This window comes from Elephas maximus, chromosome 3, assembly GCF_024166365.1.
Source record: "Elephas maximus indicus isolate mEleMax1 chromosome 3, mEleMax1 primary haplotype, whole genome shotgun sequence".
Lineage (NCBI taxonomy): Eukaryota > Metazoa > Chordata > Mammalia > Proboscidea > Elephantidae > Elephas > Elephas maximus.
The window spans coordinates 54,468,100-54,488,435 of NC_064821.1; the positions used below are offsets into that span (position 1 = coordinate 54,468,100).

Consider the following 20,336-nt stretch of genomic DNA (forward strand, 5'->3'; position numbering starts at 1 on the left):
TGAAGCACTGTGAGATGATGCCCTAATGTTCTAAGAGAGCCCACTGATTTCGAGAATATCTCTGTGTACAAAGATGAGAGCCTGATTAATCTGCCTGGGCAGGTCCTGAAATGCTTCCAGAAAGAAGTGTCCTCGAAGCTGGGTTGGAAGGGATGGAGAGAAAAGGAGAACATCCTAGCTAGGGGAACCAGAGTGAGCCAAGTCTAACAGGGTGCTTTGCATGAAGTAGGGGCTCAATAAATACATGATGAAGGAGTGCCCAGCACTTGTCGCATTCCAGCCAATTAGCCATTGGCTCCCAGGATACTTCTGGGATGGCTGGGACTGGATCTTCTGCTTGGCTAACACTCACTGATGGCCTTTAATCGCTAGTGGCTCTCATGGTATCTGCTTTCTCAGTGGTGCCATCAAGTGAGTGCTCCAGGCCCTTTACAATTACAGACTGCCCTGGGCCTTTCCTGGCATGGGTGCCCTTGGGCCACTTATACCCTCCCTTTTGGAATCCTGTTCCTGGCCTGGGGCTCTTGGCATCTCTTGATCCAGCCCATAGTTTCTCAGCCTCAGCACAGTTGATATGTTGGGCCAGGTAACTCTCTGTTTCGGGGGCTGTTCTCTGCGCTGCAGGATGTTTCCCATCATCCCTGGCCTCTGCCCACTAGATGCTGGCAGCACACCGCCCCCAGTCATGACAAACAATAAAGCCTCCTGACATTGCCAAATGTCCCCTAAAACCAAAAACCAAAAAACCAGTTGCTGTCGAGTCAATGTTGACTCATGGCAACCCCATATGTTATAGAGTAGAACTCCGTATATACTCGATTGGGTTTTCAAGGCTGTAACCTTTCAGAAGCAGATCGCCAGACCTTTCTCCCAAGGCGCCTCTGGGTGTGTTCGAATTACCAACCTTTTGGCTCACAGTGGCGCCCTTAACCATCTGCACCACCCAGGGACTCCTAAATTGTCCCCTGGGTGCAGGGGGCAAAATCAATCCCAGCTGAGAACGACTGATAACTGGATTCTCCCCTGGATGACCAGGACCAGTACCCTTAGCACACAGAGCCTGCAGATGAGGGTTCAAACTCCCCAAACCTATAGGCAGAGAGGTCACGTAAACACGGAGATGGATGGGCATGGAGAACCAAGGGTCATACCTGACTCCTGCCAGTCTTTGCCAAGTGGAAATATGGTCCAGTTTCTGCCAGATTTTGAGATTTTTTCAAGAGAAGCCAGAAATTCTGTCTTTTATGTGAAATCTCCTAATTCTTAAATGCTGGCAACTAATGTCACTTTTTAAGAAACACTGGGAAAACAAAATAGGTCTGTGGGCCAAATGTGGCCCGCGAGCTGCCAGCCCTTCCGCCTTTTCCGTAGACGGATGGAAGCTCCAGGCAGCTCATGCCACCCCTTAGGCCACACAGTCAATTCTCTTTGCAGCAGTTTGTGTGTTAGACACCACGGATCAGCCTTGTGCTAGGCACTGAGCCCACCACACTGGATCAGACAGACAGACAGTCCCTGCCCACCTGGGGGCACTTCACCTTTGGACTTCCAGTTCCAAGAAGTTACCAGTAGTTAGTTGCAGTAGAGTTGACTCCATCTCATGGTGACCCCATGGGTGTCAAGAGTAGAACTGTGCTCCACTGGGTTTTCAGTGGCCGATTTCTCACAAGTAGATTGCCAAGCCTTTCTTTGAGGTACCTCTGGGTGGACTTGAACCTCCAACCTTTTGGTGAGCATGTTAACAGTTTGCACCACCCAGAAATTCCTCCAGGAAGTAAGAGGGGTTCAAAATTGCCTAGGGAGAAACAAGTGTGGTACCATGGGAAATACCTCAGGAAGGGGGATAAGAAGGCTGAGCTCTTGCCCGACCCTGGCACTGATTTGCTGTGTGACCTTTCCAATCATTTTCACTCTCTGGGCATCAGTTTCCTCTTCTGGACTGTCTGGAGGGTGAAGAAAGAGGAGGGACGGTGAATGCTTGCTCTTTACGTTCCTGGGGCTTGAATGAGCACTTCCACTTGGCAGCACAGAGCCCCAACTGGCTCGCTCAGTGCCCAGCAGGCATCCTTGTCCTCAGACTGACCTGGGTGGGGACAAGCTGGCTCCGCCTCCCTGCTCAGGCATCCTGCGTTTAGGAGTAGAGACTCTGGATTATCTCCGAGGGACTCTTTCATCTGTGCGATTAGGTTATTGTTGCTGGAGGCTGCTCCAAAGAGGGTCCCACCCTGCTGTCTCTGAGAAGGTCAGGCCCTTGGTCCCAGCTGGCACTAACCACAAAGCTCTGAGTTAGTGAGATAGCTGCGCTGCCCAGGAGCCCTCATGCTGCAGGGCAGCTATGCGGGTGGGCACTGTGGCTGTCTGGAGTCCCAAGGACAGTTTCCCAAAGGGCTGCGCAACCTCACAGGACCTCGGTGAACCTCATAGGAGTGGAGGGGATCTGGGAGATTATTTTATCCAACCCTCTAATTGTACAGATGGGGAAACTGAGGCTCAGGGAGGTAAAGCATCTGCCCAGTGTCACCCAGTAAACACAACAAACACCCACATTTCCTGACTGCCTGTCCAGTGCTCGTTCTGGTGTGCCACGTCAGAATCTCCTAAGAGTGGGCACCGGTGAGATGTAGGGAACAGACAGGCAGACTCAGGACAAGCACTGACTTTGCCTAATTATGGCCTAGGACCAGGAATTGTGAACAATGCCTGGAGCAGCCAGACAGGTTGGCAACGTGAGTGAGGTAGCCAGGGGTAAGACAATAGGCAGTACCAAGGCCTGCAGGGGCTGGGAGGATGGGAGGTGCACTGTTACCACATGGGATGAAATGTGGGTGCGATATTACCAGACTTTCTGCTTTTTAAAACAAAAAGCTAAAAATCTGAGTTTTTTGAGGGAAATTATCCTGATTATTAAAATGTTCACAACCAGTTTTTTAAAAATAGTTTTTAATAGAGCACTAGGGAAAGAAAACACCTCCACTGGTCAGATATGGCCCCAAGGCTACCAGTTCGAAACCTCTGCTGTCCTCTTTTACCCTCAGTTTACCCTGCTTTTAAATGGGGAGAATAACAGTACCGGGATTAAATGATACCTCTAACCCTCAGTTTACCCTGCTTTTAAATGGGGAGAATAACAGTATCAGGATTAAATGATACCTCTAAAGGACCTATCAATCTGCTGGGCCACAGTAAATGTTATCATGGTCCTCATTTGTTAAGACACGGAACACTTTTCTTAGGCAAAATAGAAAAAGGCTAGAACACGGAAAAAAGCTTACACTGGCAACTGGGGAGCTCTGAGCTAGAACTGAGGGTCTTTCTGCTGATCAACAAATACAAATGTGGCTTGCTGTGTGCTTGGCACTGTGGACAGAGATCAAGTTTAAGACCCCATCCCTGCCTTGAACTTTTGAAGGAACTGGGATTTTGCCTACCCAACAGCTAGTGGGGTTCGCCTTCATCCTAGAAATCACTGCACATCCCCCCACTGGGATAAAGGAACTTTAATTAAGCACTCGACTGCTAACCGAAGGATCAGCGGTTCGAACCCAACAGCAGCTCCACTGGAGGAAAGACCTGGCTATCTGCTTCTATAAAGATTACATCCTTAGAAACCCTATGTATGCAGCAGTTCTATTCTGTCCTGTAGGGTCGCTCTGAGTTGGCATTGGCTCGGCCACACTGGGCTTTGGGTCCCTGACCTGTAGAAACATTCTGCTTTCAAAGGTCAGGTCTTTAAAGCAAAAAGAAATGTAGCTTCGGTTCACATTTATCAAAACACATTTTTGCTTGTTTGTTTTAACGAGAAACTTCAGATGCCAGTCCCTCCTACGTATGTGTTCAACAAATCTGCCTCCTGAAACCAGTTCCAAAGATATTTAAAGGACAATTCTGGGAAAAGAAGAATTTAGAACAAATTCTAATTAGTTCCTTTGGGACTAGGGGCCATGGCAGATTTCTGCCTGAGAAGTCAGAGTCGAGGCCCCAAGGTTACTTCCTGATGCCCAAAGTACAGAATGTTCTGCCACCTTCTCTGGACTCAACCCACGCTGGGGCAGCTGGGGCCATGGTCAGCCTGTTGCTGACCTTGCTGAGGGCCCTCGCAGACACCGACCCCCCCTCAATCTGCCTGCATGGTGGTGACAGGAGAGGTTCACACTTCTAGGTGGAAGAGCCTGGAGCCGCTCCGCTAACATGCCCAAGTTATGGTGGGCTGGCAGGCAGGCGGGCAAACCTCATAATTACAGGGAAAGCAGCTGTGGGCGTGTGTGGACAGGTCTCCTGGAGTTCAGGCAGGTGGCCTTCTGACAACGGAGGGCTCTGGAGCTTGGACTCTGGGTGCAGAGAGCTGTTAGGATGGAGGAGGGGCTGTTATGTAACTGTGACGCCACAACCACTGAGAAAACGACCTTGCTCCACTCCACTGCCTCAGTCCTTTCTACTTACAAGGGCACAGAGACCTAGCCGCCCTTCCTCAACTTTAGCAGCATCAGTGTCCCCTCGGGAGCTGGTAAAACAGACTGCTGAGCCCCAGCACCTCCAGAGTTTCTGATTTGGAAAGGGTTGGGATGGGGCCTGGGAATTTGCATTTCTAATCAATGCTGGGGGGTGAGGCTGATGTTTTTGGTCCAGAGGTCACACTTTGAAAACCACTGCTCAAGGGCTTACAGAAACCAGTCTCCCTGGATCCCTGATTTGCTGTGTGCCCCTGGGCAAGTGTCTGGGCCTCTCTCAACTTTAGTTTTTCTCATCTATCAAAAGCAGAAAAGCCGTCCCTGTCTTTGAACAATTAAACTCCACTTCAGGGTTGGGATGCCTAATTACTATTTGCAGGTAGCTTAGAGACCATCGCATGAAAGGCCCAAGACAGGGTTGTTATCCCCATCGTTCGAACTTTTATGTAGCCACTGTGTAGCTGAATCTCTCTAGGGCAGATGGGCACTTTAAGTCTTAAAGGGACAGGCCAGGTTAGCATCTCTAGGCCTCAGGGCTCACCTTGCAAGCATCTCGAAGCAGTTCACTAGCCTGATCTTTGGGTTCATTTTTTTTTTCCTTGGGGAGGGGGTGGCAGAGGCTCATTACTGTTCCAGTGATCAAACATCTCTGGTGCATAGAGTTATAGTCAAGTTCATATACCTGCCAACTCTCTCTGGGACTTTTTGGCTTCATCCAATTCACTATCAGTTCTCTTTTCTGTGAGTTTCCTAAGCACTGTAGGGTCCTGTTACCTCTCCCTGCAGCATCAAGAGCAGGAGTGGACACACAGCAGATGCCAAGTGATAGATCAAATGAAACAAATGAACAAATGATTCCATTGCTAACCAGGCCCCAAAGCCCACTGTCTGTCTGTCTGTCAGCATGTAATTGTATGGGCTTTCCCACTTGTTTTGTTCCTCACTGAATAGTCTTGGGAGATAGGCAACTATTCTAACCTCCATTTACAGGTGGGGAAACTGAGGCCCAGAAAGGTGGCCTGACCTGCCCAACATCGTACATCTTAGAAGTAAAGGACAGTTACGCAAAGAAAAGTGTAGGGCTTCATGCCTTGGACCCTGCACTTCACATCTACCTCTCCCCAGGTTTGCCATTGGGTCAGTTCCGACTCCTGGTGACGTCATGTGCCAGAGTAGAACTGTGCTCCACAGATTTCCAATGACTGATTTTCCAGAAGTAGATCACCAGGCCATTCTCCCAAGGCACCTCTTAGCAGCTGAGCGCATTAACTGTTGCACCACCCAGGACTCCTTTCCCCAAGTTTGGTCAGTTTTCTTTTTCATGTCACGGTAAGAACTGTCCTGGTAGATAATGTAGTAGAAATGAAGTTGAGAAAAGTATGAGTTATGAATCCACGTCCTTCCTGGTTCAGTGGGGGAGAGGAAAGGCAGGCAGGGAAGAGCTGAGAAGTACTGACGATAGTTTCTCCTTTGCAGAAATTGCCAGTATTTCCTCTTGGCTTCACAGGCTTTGGCACTGCAGGTGCCCATGGTGGGCTAGACTGCATGATGGTTACCTCCAGAGCCCAGGACAGGGCCTGGCTCATGGTTGGTGCACAATCAGTGTTTGTTGAGTCAATGAATGAAGAAATGAAGATAGACTTGGTTGAAGTACTGGGTCTAAACTTACCAGCTGTGTGAACTTGGATAAATCCCTTCAACTCTCCAGGCATCCTTTTCTTCAGCTATAAAACCATCATCATCGTGGTGTGATAGTTAAGATAAGAGACTCTGGGGCCAAAACTACCTGGGTTTGAACCCAGACTCTACCAATTACTAGCTGTGTGACCTTGAGCAACCTACTTAACCTTTCCGTACTTTGGTTCCCTCACTGATAAAGTGAGGATAATAATAGTGCTTATCTTACACAGTTGTTGTGGGAATTAAAATGAACTAACATGTAGAGTGCTTTATCTATTATGAATTGATGAAGATGAAATGGCAATATTTAAGTAAGGAGTACCGTGCAGAGCGCTGCATTTGCTGGACTGTGGCCCTCTGTGTCTCTTGAATCATGCAGAGGAAGTGGAGACACAGGGTCTAAAAGCAGCTTGAGATGGTTAACATGACCTTGCCGTTCCCAGGAGCCACCAACCCTTTTGGAGGGTGCCAGACGGGGAGGTGAAGTGCCGCTAGTGGCCACTGGGGGCAGCAGAGGGCCCATCCCACCTGCTGTTTCACTGAAGGTCTTTCTGAGTTTAGTCTCTAGAAGGGTGGGTTGACTATTCCAACCCTGCCCACAGGCGGACATTCTCTGTAACCCCAATGTGGGGACCATTTCAACAAAGAACACTTCTCACATCTAAGAGATAGACTCCCAACGCTGCATTTACCAGCCTCGTCATCTTGGAAAAATTTCTCCATCTCCCTAAACACAGGTTTTCTCAACTGGAACAGGGGATAGGATGGCTTTGAGGTTTGAATAAACTATAACGCACAGCTCCTGGAACAAGGTGAAGAAACAAAACCATTTGTCGTGGTACTGATTCCAACTCATGGCGACCCCATGTGTGTCAGCGTAGAACTGTGCTCCATAGGGCTTCCATGGCTGTAGTGCTCAATGATAACACTGTTGGCAAGGTGGTACTGTGGTTCTGAGTGTGGATCCTGAAGCCAGATTACATGGTTTGAGTCCTACCCCTATCACTCACTGGCTGTGTGACTGTGGGCCAGTGCCTTGACCCCTCTGTCTATTTTCTCATCTCTAAAATGGGAATTATAATAACAGTACACTTACAGTTGTTGGGAGGGTTAAATGACTGAATATATGTAAAGTTCTTAGAATGTGCCAGGTAAGGGAAAAAACAAAACTCGTTGCCGTTGAGTCTATTCCGACTCATGGTGACCCCGTGTGTGACAGAGTAGAACTGCTCCATACTGTTTTCTTGACTGTAATCTTTATGGAAGCAGATTGCCAGGACTTTCTTCTGTGTCACTGGGATGGTTGGAACCGCCAACCTTTTGGTTTGTAGTGGAGTGCAAACCATTTATTGTAAGTTGTAGCAATTTTGGTATTACTGTTTTTATTCTGAATAAGCTGCAACATTTTGACATCCTGTAGAAACTTTCCTGCTTGAAGCGAACACCCCAAGAAAGGGCTTAGAGATGTGGTCGCTGCATAAGAAAGGATTTTAATCGTTTTATAGCAGTTAAGAAGCTAAGTTAGGATTCACGAAATAGCCTGACACAAGGTAACCAGCTGCATGCTGAAAAATGCCTTCGTGCCCTGCTCTGCCGAGGACTAGGCTAAGCTTCTGCCTCCAGGGTAGGCCCTTTGGAAGCCCCGGGAAGGGATCGGGATCTTCGCCAGGTCATTTGGGGCCCTGGGAAGATCATTAAAGGGCACTAGTGCACCCCTGACAGGCCCACAAAAATCTCCAGCCAAGAAAGACTCCCCAGGACAGATGGCAGGACAGACCTCAGTAAAATCCTCCATCCCCCAAGGCAGAGGTCTAAGTGGGTTTGGAGGAAAATCCCACTCTAATCCTCCCCACTGCACCTGGGTCCCAGAGTCCTACTGGGATGGCTGAGGGAGGAAGAGGAGACCAGCCTCACCCCTGCTGGTGGCCTGGGCAACAGAGGCAGCCCAGGCCTGCCAAAGGGCTTCCCGTTGCAGTCCCCAGGAGTGGACTAAGGCTGCAGGTCTCCATGGAGGTAATGAAGTATCACGGAGTGCTTTTCTGGCCTAAAGCAATGGGCATGGCACTCCAGCCTCCTCCGGCAATGCTTTTCAAGCCCATACTTCAGGAATTTATTCTGAGCCAGGCACTGGGCAGAGCTCCACACATGCCTTGTCTCAATGAAACCTCACTCACAGCCCTACAAGGTAGTTACTGAGAGGTGAAATCGTGTGTCCAAGGGAAGGGATGCCAGTGAGTGTGAAAGCCAGGATTTGACTTTAGGCCTCTGGCTCTCGAGACTGTGTCCCCAACATCCTGTGGTGGGCAGCTTCCAAGATGGCCACGGTGATCCTGCCTCCTGGTATTCACACCTGCATGTCCCCTCGAGTGTGGGTGGCACCTACTAACTCACTTATAATGAATAGAATATGGAAAAGGTGAAGGGAGGCCATTTCCGAGACGAAGTTACAAAGAGACTATAGTTTCTGTTTTGAACACACAGCTCTCGCTCTTGCTCTTTCTCTCTCAGAGCCCTCACTCTAGAGGAAGCAAGCTGCCATGTTGTGAGTGGACCTTAAGGTGAGGAATCGAGGTTGTCCTCAGCCAACAGCCCATGAGAAACCAAATCCTGCCCTCAGCCACACATGTGAGCTTGGAAGGGGGCCCTCCCTGAGTTGAGCCTTGAGGTGACTAGAGCCCTGGTTGACACCTTGATTGCAACCTGTGAGAGACCCCAAGCCAGAGGCACCCAGCTAAGGTGCACCCACCTAAATTCCTGACCCACAGAAACTGTGAGATGATAAATGCATGTTGCTTTAAGTCACTAAGTTTTGGAGGTGATTTGTTATGCAGCAGTGGGGTAACTGATACACCTCCTATCATCACCGGCAACACACACAGGGAACATACCCATACAACCACCACGAGGAGGCATAAAAAAGACTGACTCAGTCATAGAGAGTCAGAGCTAGAAAACCCTCCTCGCACCCTCTAAACCAGCCCATCATTTTGCTTTTGCAGGTAAGGATATTTAGACTCAGAGACCGAAAGCCTCTTTGCCAGGGTCACACACGAGCTGGGGAGAGCTGGCATCGCAGCTGAGGTCTCCAGACAATCCAGAAAGTGTTGGAGGGGGTCCATGCGGTTGTTATAGACAAAACTGGAATCGGGAATCGAGAGGTGCCACCTTGTCTTTCCCGGAGGTGTTAGAAAATGGACAGTAACTTGTTGGCCAGATCGCAGTGAAAGGTCTTCTACAAATACTGAAAACACAGCCAAGAAAAAAACGTACCTAAAAACCTCCAATGGGCTCAAGTATTCAACTTCAAAAAAGCCCATTGCTTTCAAGTTGATTCCGACTCATAGTGACCCTATAGGACAGAGGAGAACTGACCCATAGGGTTTCCAAGAGCAGCTGGTGAATTTGAACTGCTGACCTTTCAGTTAGTAGCTGAGCTCTTAGCCACTTCAAGCAGATGTCAAATATAGTAGGGTCTCCTGATACATTGCTTCTGGTTTTCCTCCTTAAGCCAAATGTATCTCTTGTGGTTTTTTTCCTGTGATCTAAAGGAAGTTGCCCTGGGAACCAGAGGAGATGGGGAGTAGGGACTACACCGACCCCTTGCATCCCTGTCTGCAGCCTCCTTTGTGTTTTCTCTGGTGGCGCCCTGTCAGTCTGAGGTCAGGGTCATGGGGACACCGTCTGGCCTCAAGGCTTGGAACCAGAGCAGCCTGCCCATTCCCTGGCCAGGGCCTGTCTGCTTCCCCCTAAATTCCCACTCTGCCTCTGCTCTTTAATGAGTCGCCTGGAGGACTGGATGAAGAGGGTTCCTGCCTCCTTTCCCCACCCCAACCCTCCCTTCCTGCTGCCCTGCAGAGGCTGAACAAAGCTTGCCCTGGAGAAGGACAGAGTGAGCCAAATCCCAGGCCCAGCTGTCTCCAGCATCCATTCCCAGCAGTCCTCAGAGAGGCTGGGAAGGGCTTCCCGGAGCAGGACCAACTATATAACTTGGAGGGCTCAATGCAAAATGAAATGTGGGGCCTCTTGTTCAAAAATAATTAAGTAATTCAAGACAATGACAGCAGAGCCTTAAACCAAGCGTGGGGCCGTGTGACTGAACAGGTCACACACCCAAAAGCTGGCCCTGTCCTGGAGACTCCAAGAAAACCCACCCTTGAGCTGTCCTTTGTGTAGAACCTGCCCAAGCCTCTCAGGACAGAAAATGGTCTGTCCCTCCTTGGCTTCTGAGCAGACACGTCTCCTGAGCCCTCTTAATGAGAAACATACCTCAAGCAAGAAATGTCTCCCCACCCAAGGCAGATGGTTGCCTGGAAGACTGTAGGTGACACTACTGCCACCAGAGGCTCACCTGCTAGCAGAGATGTGAGGGGCTGAAGCTGACTGCAGGAGGCCTCGGCAATCTGGGAACCCCCAGAGAGCTGACAGTGTGGTCCTGAGTGTGGCAATCACACACACACACACACACACACACACACACACACACATAGCCAGTGCCAAACTTCGCTGAGTAAGGAGAGCAGCGGAAATCCCCCGGGGCTGAAACAGCCTGTATAATTGAAATGTAACCAGGAAGCGTGTGCAGACTTCTGAGAGGTTGCAGAGGGGACCAATGAGGGCAGCTAGTGGCAATTCTTTTTTTTTTTTTTTTTTTTTAAGAATTGCCAACATTTCAAATTTAGAAGCCTTCACATATAAATCCATATTTCCTGTATCTCTAGAAAAATGAAATCAGAACATTTGATAACATAAGTTTCACATTCCTGCATGGTAAAAATCTATTCCACTCTACAGGCGTTGGTGGCCTCTTGTTTGCCACAGTCCCCACCATTCCCTAATGTCTCCCTGGCACTGAATCCAAGTGACAAATGCTGCATATTCATACTTGTGCCATTGTTTTTCTTCTCGTGGAGTTATGAGGAAAGTGCATGTGTTAATCAAAACTGGGAAATTTTCTATTTTCTTTGGTTGACCAAGAGTTCCAGGTACTTCATGAAATACAGGAAAGAGTAGATTTCTTTGTGGAAGCAAAGAGCCTTCCTATGTGTTTAGTATGCAAAGCGTGTCTAAGTTAAAAGAATCAACTTAAATGCCCTTATGAAACAAACCACAGCAAGTCCCTGCACAGCCTATTTCACTCGCTCATGTCCCTGGGCAGATCCCTGAAGGCACCTGAGACAGACCCCTGGGCCAGACATCTCTAGGGTTCAGGGTCCAGCAGGGACATTCTCAGCTTCACCCGTGGGGGCTCCAAGTGATCTTTCTTTTATTCTGGTCTGTTTCTTATCTCAGCGAAGACAAAGGAATTGGGGGAGTCTTCTCTCTTTTTTTTTCTCTCTAGTCGCTTGGTGTGGAGTCAGTTTCCTTCCCCAAGTGGGTCTCTAACCCCATGGATAGATTTCTTCCACTACCATCAGCATTTGGCATGCCTGTCTGCCCTTCACAAAACAGCTGGGGGTCCCAGATTGGACAGGGTAGAGGGTCTGAGGAAGCTGGGGGCTCATCATGTCTTGCCCTTTGGACCTCTGCAGCTGGGTCAGTTGCCTAGTCATTAGTATGTGAGGGGCAGACACTGGAAAGGCCACAATGGATGGTGGCTAGGCCACAGTGGTTGCTGAAAGCCAGGGCTGTTTGCTTACAGGCAGGAACATGATTTAGAGACGTGGGGAAAAATTGGGTTCCCACAGCTCGTTGGGACATCATATGTCAGCAACCTAGAAAACCCACAGCTCAGGCTTGGACTGCTGGGGGCGACAGATTACAGAGCCAGGCCCGGGCAGGGTCCGGGCGAGTGCTGCCTGGCAGGGGGTGCTGGGGTGAGTGTCTGTGACTCCCCACCTGGCTGTGCAGCCTGGGCTCCCCTGTGTCTGCACTGGGGGAAACTGGACCTCCCTCCTGGGGCTGCCGGGAGGAGATAATTAGTCCTTTTAAAGAGCATCATAATCCACAGATCAAAGGGGGCTCAGGGCAGCAAACTCACTTTACAGTGCATGCCGCCAGCCGCGGGAGCACCCATTCCAGGGCAGGTTCTGATTTACAGACCCGCCTGGATGCCCATCTCCTCCAGGGCTTGGCCAGCCTGGTAAGTGGCCCCAGCCCACTCCCGGGGTCCAGGCCCGTAACCTCCCCTGGCAATAGCCTCCCCGCCACATCTCTGCCATGGTAGGCAGTTTATAAGCAGGTTGATGACAGGACAGGCATGCTCCATTTTATAGATGGGGAAATTGAGGCTTGGGGAGGTTGAGGTGAAGTCACAGGGCCACCCACTAGATCACAGCCTCCTCATGGGTATGGACATAGAGGTTCTGTTCCCGACTGGCATAGCAGCAAATCGACTCCGTGTTATATTCAGTTAAAGAACGGCTGGCCACACAAGGAAAGGTAAGTGAAGGAAATGTCCCAGGTCTCTCACCCCCTCCCCACTCCCTCTTTCTGCCCTCTCCAGGCCAGTTGTTGGGACTTCAGCTCTTTAGCAAGGCTGTCACAAGGGTATCAGAAGACAGGAGAGACGTGTGAAAATGACGTGCCAGGCAGGGCCATCCTCTTGAGGCTAAGACCTGGGTGCAAGTCCAGACTCTGCCACTTCCAGACCCTGTGTACTGGCCCTCTTTCTTTCTGACCCTCAGTTTCTCCAGGAATGACCATTTTGGGCACGCACCGAGTGGCCGGGGGACAGGGGCAAATAGGGTCACAAGGCACTCCCCAAGGCATTCCAGCGAGTCTGGGCGCCACGGAGGGGCGGGGCCGGGGGCGGGGCGGAGGTGGGGCGAGCGGCCGGCCCTCGCCTGCCCGGAAGGAGCTGGAGGAGGAGCCGCAGAGTGAGAGCCGTTCCCACGTGAGAGGCTCCGCGGCCGAATTCCTCGCGCGCCGCGGCCGTGGACCGCCCGGCGTCCGGCTGGACTGAGAGCCCGGGGCCGGCGCGCGCTGGCGGCCGGGGGGACAGCGGGGGGCGCGCTCCGCTGCACTCCAATGCGGCGGCGGCCCCGGGAACTGTGAGCCCGGGGCCCCTTGTCGGAGCCCCCCGCGGGCCCGCGCCCGCCCGCCTCCCTGCCGCGGCCAGCGGCCCCCGGGCTCGCGGCATGCGGGCGGCCGATTCGGGCACCTGGGAGCGCGTGCGGCACCTCGCGACGCAAGGCGACCCGGCGCCTTGTTGCGGGGCCGGGGCCGGGCCCGAGCGCCCTCCGGGGCCCACAGCCTGCGCGCCGTGTACGGACGCGGCGGGGCTCGGCGATCGGCCCCGCGCTGGGGCGCCCTCCATTCCAGCCGATGGCGACTGCAGCCAGCCGGGTAGGTGTGCGCGGGCGGGGAAGGCGGCTCGGCCACAGGCCCGGGGAATCGCCCGAGCTGGGCGCGCGAGGGCGCTCCCGGCCGGGACTCGGGAAGGCGCTGGTGGCAAAGTTATCGCCACGCTCCGAGCGCCGAGCGCGGTCGGGGGCCGAGGGGGGAAGGGGGACACGGGAGACGCAGAGTTAGTTCTTCACCAGTGAAGGCGGGGCAGGAGGCTCGGGGCTACGGGCTGTCGGGCTCCTGGACCAGGCGGAGAGGGTTGCTGGGGAAGGTCAAGGCCACGCCTTTCGGAGCCGTGCGATCGGGCAGCGCCTGGAGACCCAGCTCCGGGCTTGTCCCCGCGCATGTTTTCGGAAGCGTGGGAAAAGGGCCAGCCCAGAGCGAAGTTGGGACGGCCCTCTGTGCCCAAACCTGTAGCCCATCTGGCAGCCGTAAAAAGTGCCGAGGAGTGCACCCTTTTACTGCTGCCCCTTCGAGGGAACACTACTTAACTCGTATTTGCTAGGAGCAGAGAGATTGCTGCGTTTCCCATACGCTTGAACCCCGGGTAATGCAGAGAGAGAAATTGCAGCGGCGCAGACACTGATCTAATTGCGAATGGTTGGCTAATCCGCCCCAAGCGGAGAACAGCGTTTTAGGATTAAAACCAGGGTGCACCCATTCCATCTTGTTCCCGTCTCAGCTGTCTTAACTCCACAAGTTAGGTGATGAAGGGGCCCTCAGGGACCCCTGGATCGGCTTGACTCCAGGTAGGAAGAAACTTATATCGAGAGCAAGGGCTTTTGTTGGAAGGGTCTGTCATCATCAAGGTTTGAAGCTCTGGATACCTTTTTCCAGGAGAAATGAGGAGAGGGGCAACATGATTATTTATTACTTACTGAACGCCTCTTGGTGCAGTGGTTAAGCACTCGGCTGCTAACGGAAAGGTCGGCAGTTCAAACCCACCAGCTGCTCCCAGGGAGAAAGATGTGACAGTCTGCTTCCATAAAGATTTACAGCCTTGGAAACTCTATGAGCGCAGTTCTACTCTGGCCTATAGGGTCTGTACGAGCCAGCATTCACTCTAAGGCAGTGAGTTTTGGTTGGAACACCTATTGTGTGACAGTGTGTTTTTAAATTCTTATCACAACCCTTGGGGTGAGGCTGTGTTATCTCCATGCTGATGAAGACAGAAGGTATCTGGAGATTAAGCAACTCGCCCAAGGTCTTATAGCCCTGAGGCCATGGTACTGGAATTCCAAATTGTGTCTGCCCAAATCCAAAGCCTAAACACCAGAATGCCCAGGCAGGCAGCAAGCTCATCATTTGGGGAATACCCGGACTTATTTACCTAATAATTATTTTGATTCTGTGAGAAGAAGCTAATAGATTCCACCCTGCCTGTGTTGATCTCCCTAGCAGACAGAACCCTGGGGTGTGGTTCTGTCCATTGGGACTGGGCCTGGGTAGCTGATCAACCTCCTACCAGTAGACTCTGATTAGCAGAGCCGCTGAGGTTGGCATCTTGGACTAACTGATGTCTTGGGCTACCAAGGCTCTAGGAGAAAGATGCTGAGCCCTGGAGGGAGCTTGAGCTCCTGGATCCTCAGACTGGGGCTCTGCCTGTTAGAGACAGGCCCAACCTGGTGGAGGACCCTTATAGGTCCCCAAAGGTACAGCAAGGAACTTTGCTCTTGCTCGGGAATTTTGGGTCTTTGTCAGGCCATGTGTCTCGAGTTTGTGTCCACAATTGCTGAAGCCAAGTGCCTCTTGACAAACAGCCCACTGACACACCACCTTCACCCCATTTGCACTGAGCAGTTACAGCCAATACAGCTTGGTATACAATAGCATAGATGCAAAGAGTAAGCAGATGGGAGGGCCTGGGCAAATTGCTTGATCTTTTTGAGACTCAGTTTACCTGTCTGTAAAGTTGAATAGTAGTAGCTAACAGTTTGATCTTTTAACACCCTGGTGGCGCAGTGGTTAAGAGCTCAGCAGCTAGCCAAAAGGTCACAGTTTCAATCCACTAGCTGCTCCTTGGACACCCTGTGGTGCAGTTCTACATCTGTCCTATAGGGTTGTTATGGGTTGGAATTGACTTGACAGCAACGGGTTATTTATTTTTTTTGTTAGTTCATAGTAAATGCTTAATGAATGTTAGTTGTGAATTTTTTCCAACATTATGCACTTGTTGGGTAACCCGTCAGTGCCCCATTGATTCAATTTCCCGTTAGGATGTGCTGCTATCTGTCCCATCTCCACCCTCATAAACTATGTCAAGATGACTTTTGTCTTGTCTGTAAAATACTTAAGCATTCCACAAGGTAGAGTCAGTGAAAATTGTTATTATGTAAACATGTATGTAAGATGGCTGGGTGGAGATACATCTGATTACTTTGTGTCTGTATAGACTCCATTTCTGTGTTCATAATAACAATGTCCTAAGGACAGGATATATCCCAGAAAGACTACCACTGAGGTCAGGTGGTTGTTATTCTGGTGACCCTCATGGTATGTCCCTTTAGGGCAGAGAGCATTAGAGATCTTACTTCCTGATTTACAGATGGCATCACTGGTATGAAATAGAAGCAAAACCAGAAAGGTTTGAGTACTCTCCACCCCACCACCCTTCACCCACTTGTGGTCCCTTGTTCTTAAAGGCCACATGCAGTTTCTGAGAACTTCCGTAAAGGCCAGGCATTGAGGACAACCTGTCCTGGCAATGGTGTATCAAACCGCTGACTGTTTGTTGTTGTTAGTTGCCATTTGGCTCATGACGAACCCATGTGTGCAGAGTAGACCTGCTCCATGGTGTTTTCAAGGCTGTGACTTTTGCGAAGCAGATAGCCAGACCTGTCTCCTAAGGTGCCTCTGGGCAAGTTTGAACCACCAACCTTTTGTCTAGTGTTGAGAGGTTAACTATTTGTGCCACCCATACCTGCTAAAACTAAAACCCACTGCTGTTGAGTTGATTCTGACTCATAGCAACCCGTTCAGACAGTAGAACTGCCCCATGGGGTTTCTAAGACTGTAAATTTTTATGGAAGCAGACTGCCACATCTTTGTCCTGCAGAGTGGCTGGTGAGTTCGAACCACCAAACTTTTGGTTATCAGCTGAGTGCTTAACCACCGAACCACCAGGGCTCCTTCCATGACTGCTAGGAGAGGTTTTCTTCTGGGAGGTGAATGGGAACGCCTCTGGCTTAGAACTCAAGTTGAAATAAATATTTGAGCCAGGCTGTGAGGTGAATTACCCCAGAATCTCAGCACTTGGGTCCCAAGCTGACTGTGGTGCTCAGTTTTAAGGAGCAAAAAGAAGTGACCTGCTGAATGAATAAGGGAGTCCTGGAAATGACTTTCAGAGGTGTGGGAAATTTGAAAGGGACGGGGAGCCCTGGTCTGGTGGGATGTAGACCTTGGATGTGAGCCCTTGCTCACAGAGAGTATCTTGAGATCAGCAGGGTGATGGGTTTTTCGGTGTCACTTGTCACGACAGCTCTGGCTTTAGGGTGTCTTCGTTGCCTATGCCTGCCATAACAAAGTGTCACAGACTAGGTGACTTAAAACAACAGGAGTTTATTCTCTTAGCTCCCGTGGCTAGAAGTCAAAAATCAAGGTGTTGGCAGGGCCACGCTCCTTCCGAAGGCTCTAGGAAAGAATCCTTCCCAGCTTCTCCCAGCTTTGGTGGTTGCCGGCAATCCTTGGCGTTCCTTGGCGTGTACATGTGTCACTCCGCTCTCTGCCTCTGTGATCACATGGCTTCTCCCTGTGTGTCTGTGTTTCTGTGCCCAAATTTCCCTCTTCTTTAAGGGCACCAGTCATGGTGGAGGTAGGGCCTACCCTAATCCAGTATGACCTCATCTTAACTTGATTACATCTACAAAGACCCTGTTTAGGAGTGAGGTCATGTTCACAGGTTCCAGGTGGGCATGAATTTGGGGGGGGGGGGGCACTATCCAACCCAGTACACAGGGTGGGATGACTGGAGAGATTACCGGTGTTTGTGCACGGACCCAAATAGGGGGAGGGGCTGGCGGGGCAGGGACTGGAGGAGGAGATAATGGAAATTGGATGCTTGTGCAGTCTGCAACTGGTTCTACTCCAAATTTGTTTGACCTTGAGATGCTCCATAACTCAGTTTCCCTGTTGGCTCGGCGAGAATAGCCCCGTCTGAGGGCAGATCATTCCAGGGCTGGCCACAGAGTGAACCAGGCTGCTCACTGATGGTTCTTAGGTAGAGGATGTGAATTGAGTTCTTCCATCTTTGGTTGTCCATCCATTCAGTCACATTTATTGAGCATCTCCTCAGGCCAGAAAGAGCCTTGGTGGGCCAGTGGTTAAGAGCTCAGCTGCTAACTGAAAGCTTGGCGTTTCGAACCCCCAGCCGCCCTGTGGGAGAAAGATGTGGCAGTCTGCTTCTGTAAAGATTTACAGCCTTGGAAACTCCACGGGCCAGCTCTCCTCTGTTCTATAGGGTCGTATGAGTCAGAATCGACTTGACAGCAACAGGTTTGAGTTTGGTTTACTCAGGCCAGGCACGGTTGTTGCTGCCTGGGATATACAGTGAGAGCTGGAAGTTGATGGGACTGCCTTGTTTTTCTGGGTCTCACAAGTTTTCTGCCTTTGACAGGGTGCAATCTTACCATTTTTCTATTGCTTGTTTTAGTGGAAAATATTTAAGCTTTCCTTCTCTGACAGCTTTCCACCTTGCACAGGTTCTGGCTTTCACAGGTCTTACTGTAGCAGCAAATGAAGATTTCAACTCGTAGTGACCCTATAGGACAGGGTAGAACTGCCCCGGAGGGTTCCTAAGGCTATAAACCTTTATGGGAGCAGACTGCCACATCTTTCTCCTGCGGAGTGGCTGGTGGGTTCCAACCACCAACCTTTTAGTTAGCAGCCGAACACTTAACCACTGCACCACTGTGGCCTTTGTTTCCATGGAGTTTATATTCTGTGGGTGGAGATTTTCAGTAAGAAAATATTCACAGGAGGTGTCAGGGGGTAGTAAGGGCTAAAAAGAAAAATAAAGCCTGGTAATTGGAACCAGTAAAACCAGTTGTCATTGAGTCAATTCAGACTCCCAGTGACACCATGTGTGTCAGAGTACAATTGAGCTCCATAGGGTTTTCAATGGCTGATTTTTCAGAAGTAGACCACCAGGAGAGGGCTTTCTTCCAAGGTGCCTCTGGGTGGACTTGAACCCCCAACCTTTTGGCTAGTAGCATGTTAACCATTTGCACCATCCAGGGATTCCAGAGTGATAGAAAGGGGGTGCTATTTAGATAGGGTGGTCAGAGAGAGAATACGAAGTGGGCTGCTGAATCCCTAAGGCAAGAGAGTATTGTCAGTCAGCTAAGCTAACCGAGTCATTTTTTTAAAAAGTTGGTGGGTTATTAGTCTCTTTGTAGGTGCTATATCTGTCCATATCTGAAGCCCGTCCGGATTCCCAGGTCCAGTTCAGATACCATTGCCCCATTAAACTTTTCTCTTAATCCCCAGCTTAAAAAGCTACAGGACCTTATCTTCACACCTCCCACTTGTCTCTTCCTGTCCCCCCCTACCCACCCCGTGGAACACAAGGACAGGGACCGGGACTGCTGTTATGTATCTTTGTTTACATGGCTCCCAGCACTGTGCTCTCCCGAGGTGCTAATTAAACTCCAGGCTTTGTCTTATTCAGTCCTCCCAGCAGCCCTAGGGGAAGGTGCAATCTTTATTCCCATTCACAGGTGAAGAAACTGGCCTTCAGAAAGGTTTAGTAACTTGCCCAAGGTCACACAGCTAGTAGGTGTCACAGCCGAGAATTTCGCCAGATTGTAGACCCCAAAGCAGTGTGGCTTTGAAGGTAGACCCACATTAAGTTTCAGGTCTGTTTTTTTCTTTCCATTTTTATCCTTTAAAAAAAAAAAAAAAGTTTTGTCCTGTCCTTGACATTGCTTGTTTTAAGCAACCCAAGCATTTGCTTATCTTTGTGCCTTTAGTAGTTTCAGCAGTAGGTCAGCTTTCTGTTATCCTTTCTGGAAAGGACTTCGGGCAGGGAAATGAGATTCAGTCTCCTCGTTGGACTCTAGGATGCGTTCAGAAAGCCTCCTGCTAGTACCATGGGTGAGTTTAGTGTGAACATCGTTCCGCTCCCCAGGCAGGACCAGGTATTTGGGGCCTTGGTCCTCTTGGAGGGTCAGGAATGAGAGCCACTGCCCTTATAAAGATTCAGATTCACTCCCCAGGGATGTCTCCACCTGTGACCCTCCACTGGTGTGGCCGTTCAGTGACATGGGCTGAGCTTGCCTTCTGCCAGGGAGGGTGGTGGCACACTGTGCTGGGTTCCAGCTACCAGCTTTGGAACTAAACACACACCCTGGTTTGAATTCCCCAGCCATGCTGCTTACCAGCTGTGCGTCCCCCAAGCAAGGTATTTAGCTTCCCAAGCCTTGGTTTACCCATCTATAAAATGGGTATCATATTACCTCAGAGTTGTTGGGAAGATGGGACAGAAATCTGTATGGTTAGCATCCTTCATACCCATGGAACCTAATGGTATCTGTGACCCGAAGGGGGAAGGGAAATTCCCATTTTAGAACTCAAGAATTCAATATATAAAATAAAACCCCATGGAGTACTTCTCTGTAACACGTGGGGTCACCATGAGTCAGGATTGATGCCATGGCAACTAACAGTTTTATATATATATATATATACACACACAATCCCTGGGTGGTTCAAACAGTTAACGTGCTCGGCTCCTAACCAAAAGGTTGACAGTTCAAGTCCACCCAGAGGCACCTTGGAAAAAAGGCCTGGAGATCTACTTCTGAAAAATCAGCCAATAGCCATTGAAATCCCTGTGGCGCGTAGTCCTACTCTGACACACATGGGGTGTGCACACAACACACACACACATGCACCCACAGTTGGCCCTCTGTATCCACAGGTTCAGCC

At 50.4% G+C, this 20,336-nt stretch overlaps 1 protein-coding gene across 3 annotated transcripts in view; it reads left to right on the top strand.

Moving 5' to 3' along the window:
- Positions 1 to 20,336, top strand: part of KAZN (kazrin, periplakin interacting protein) — a 580,804-nt gene that overhangs the window by 373,309 nt on the left and 187,159 nt on the right. The window contains exon 1 of one of the 3 annotated variants that reach the window (XM_049877976.1): positions 12,937 to 13,412. The exons of the other annotated variants lie outside the window; for them this stretch is intronic. Within the exon in view, the coding sequence (XP_049733933.1) occupies positions 13,205 to 13,412 (208 nt within the window). The 5' untranslated portion in view covers positions 12,937 to 13,204. Of the gene's footprint in view, positions 1 to 12,936; positions 13,413 to 20,336 lie in introns of those variants that run through there. 3 annotated transcript variants of the gene reach the window in all.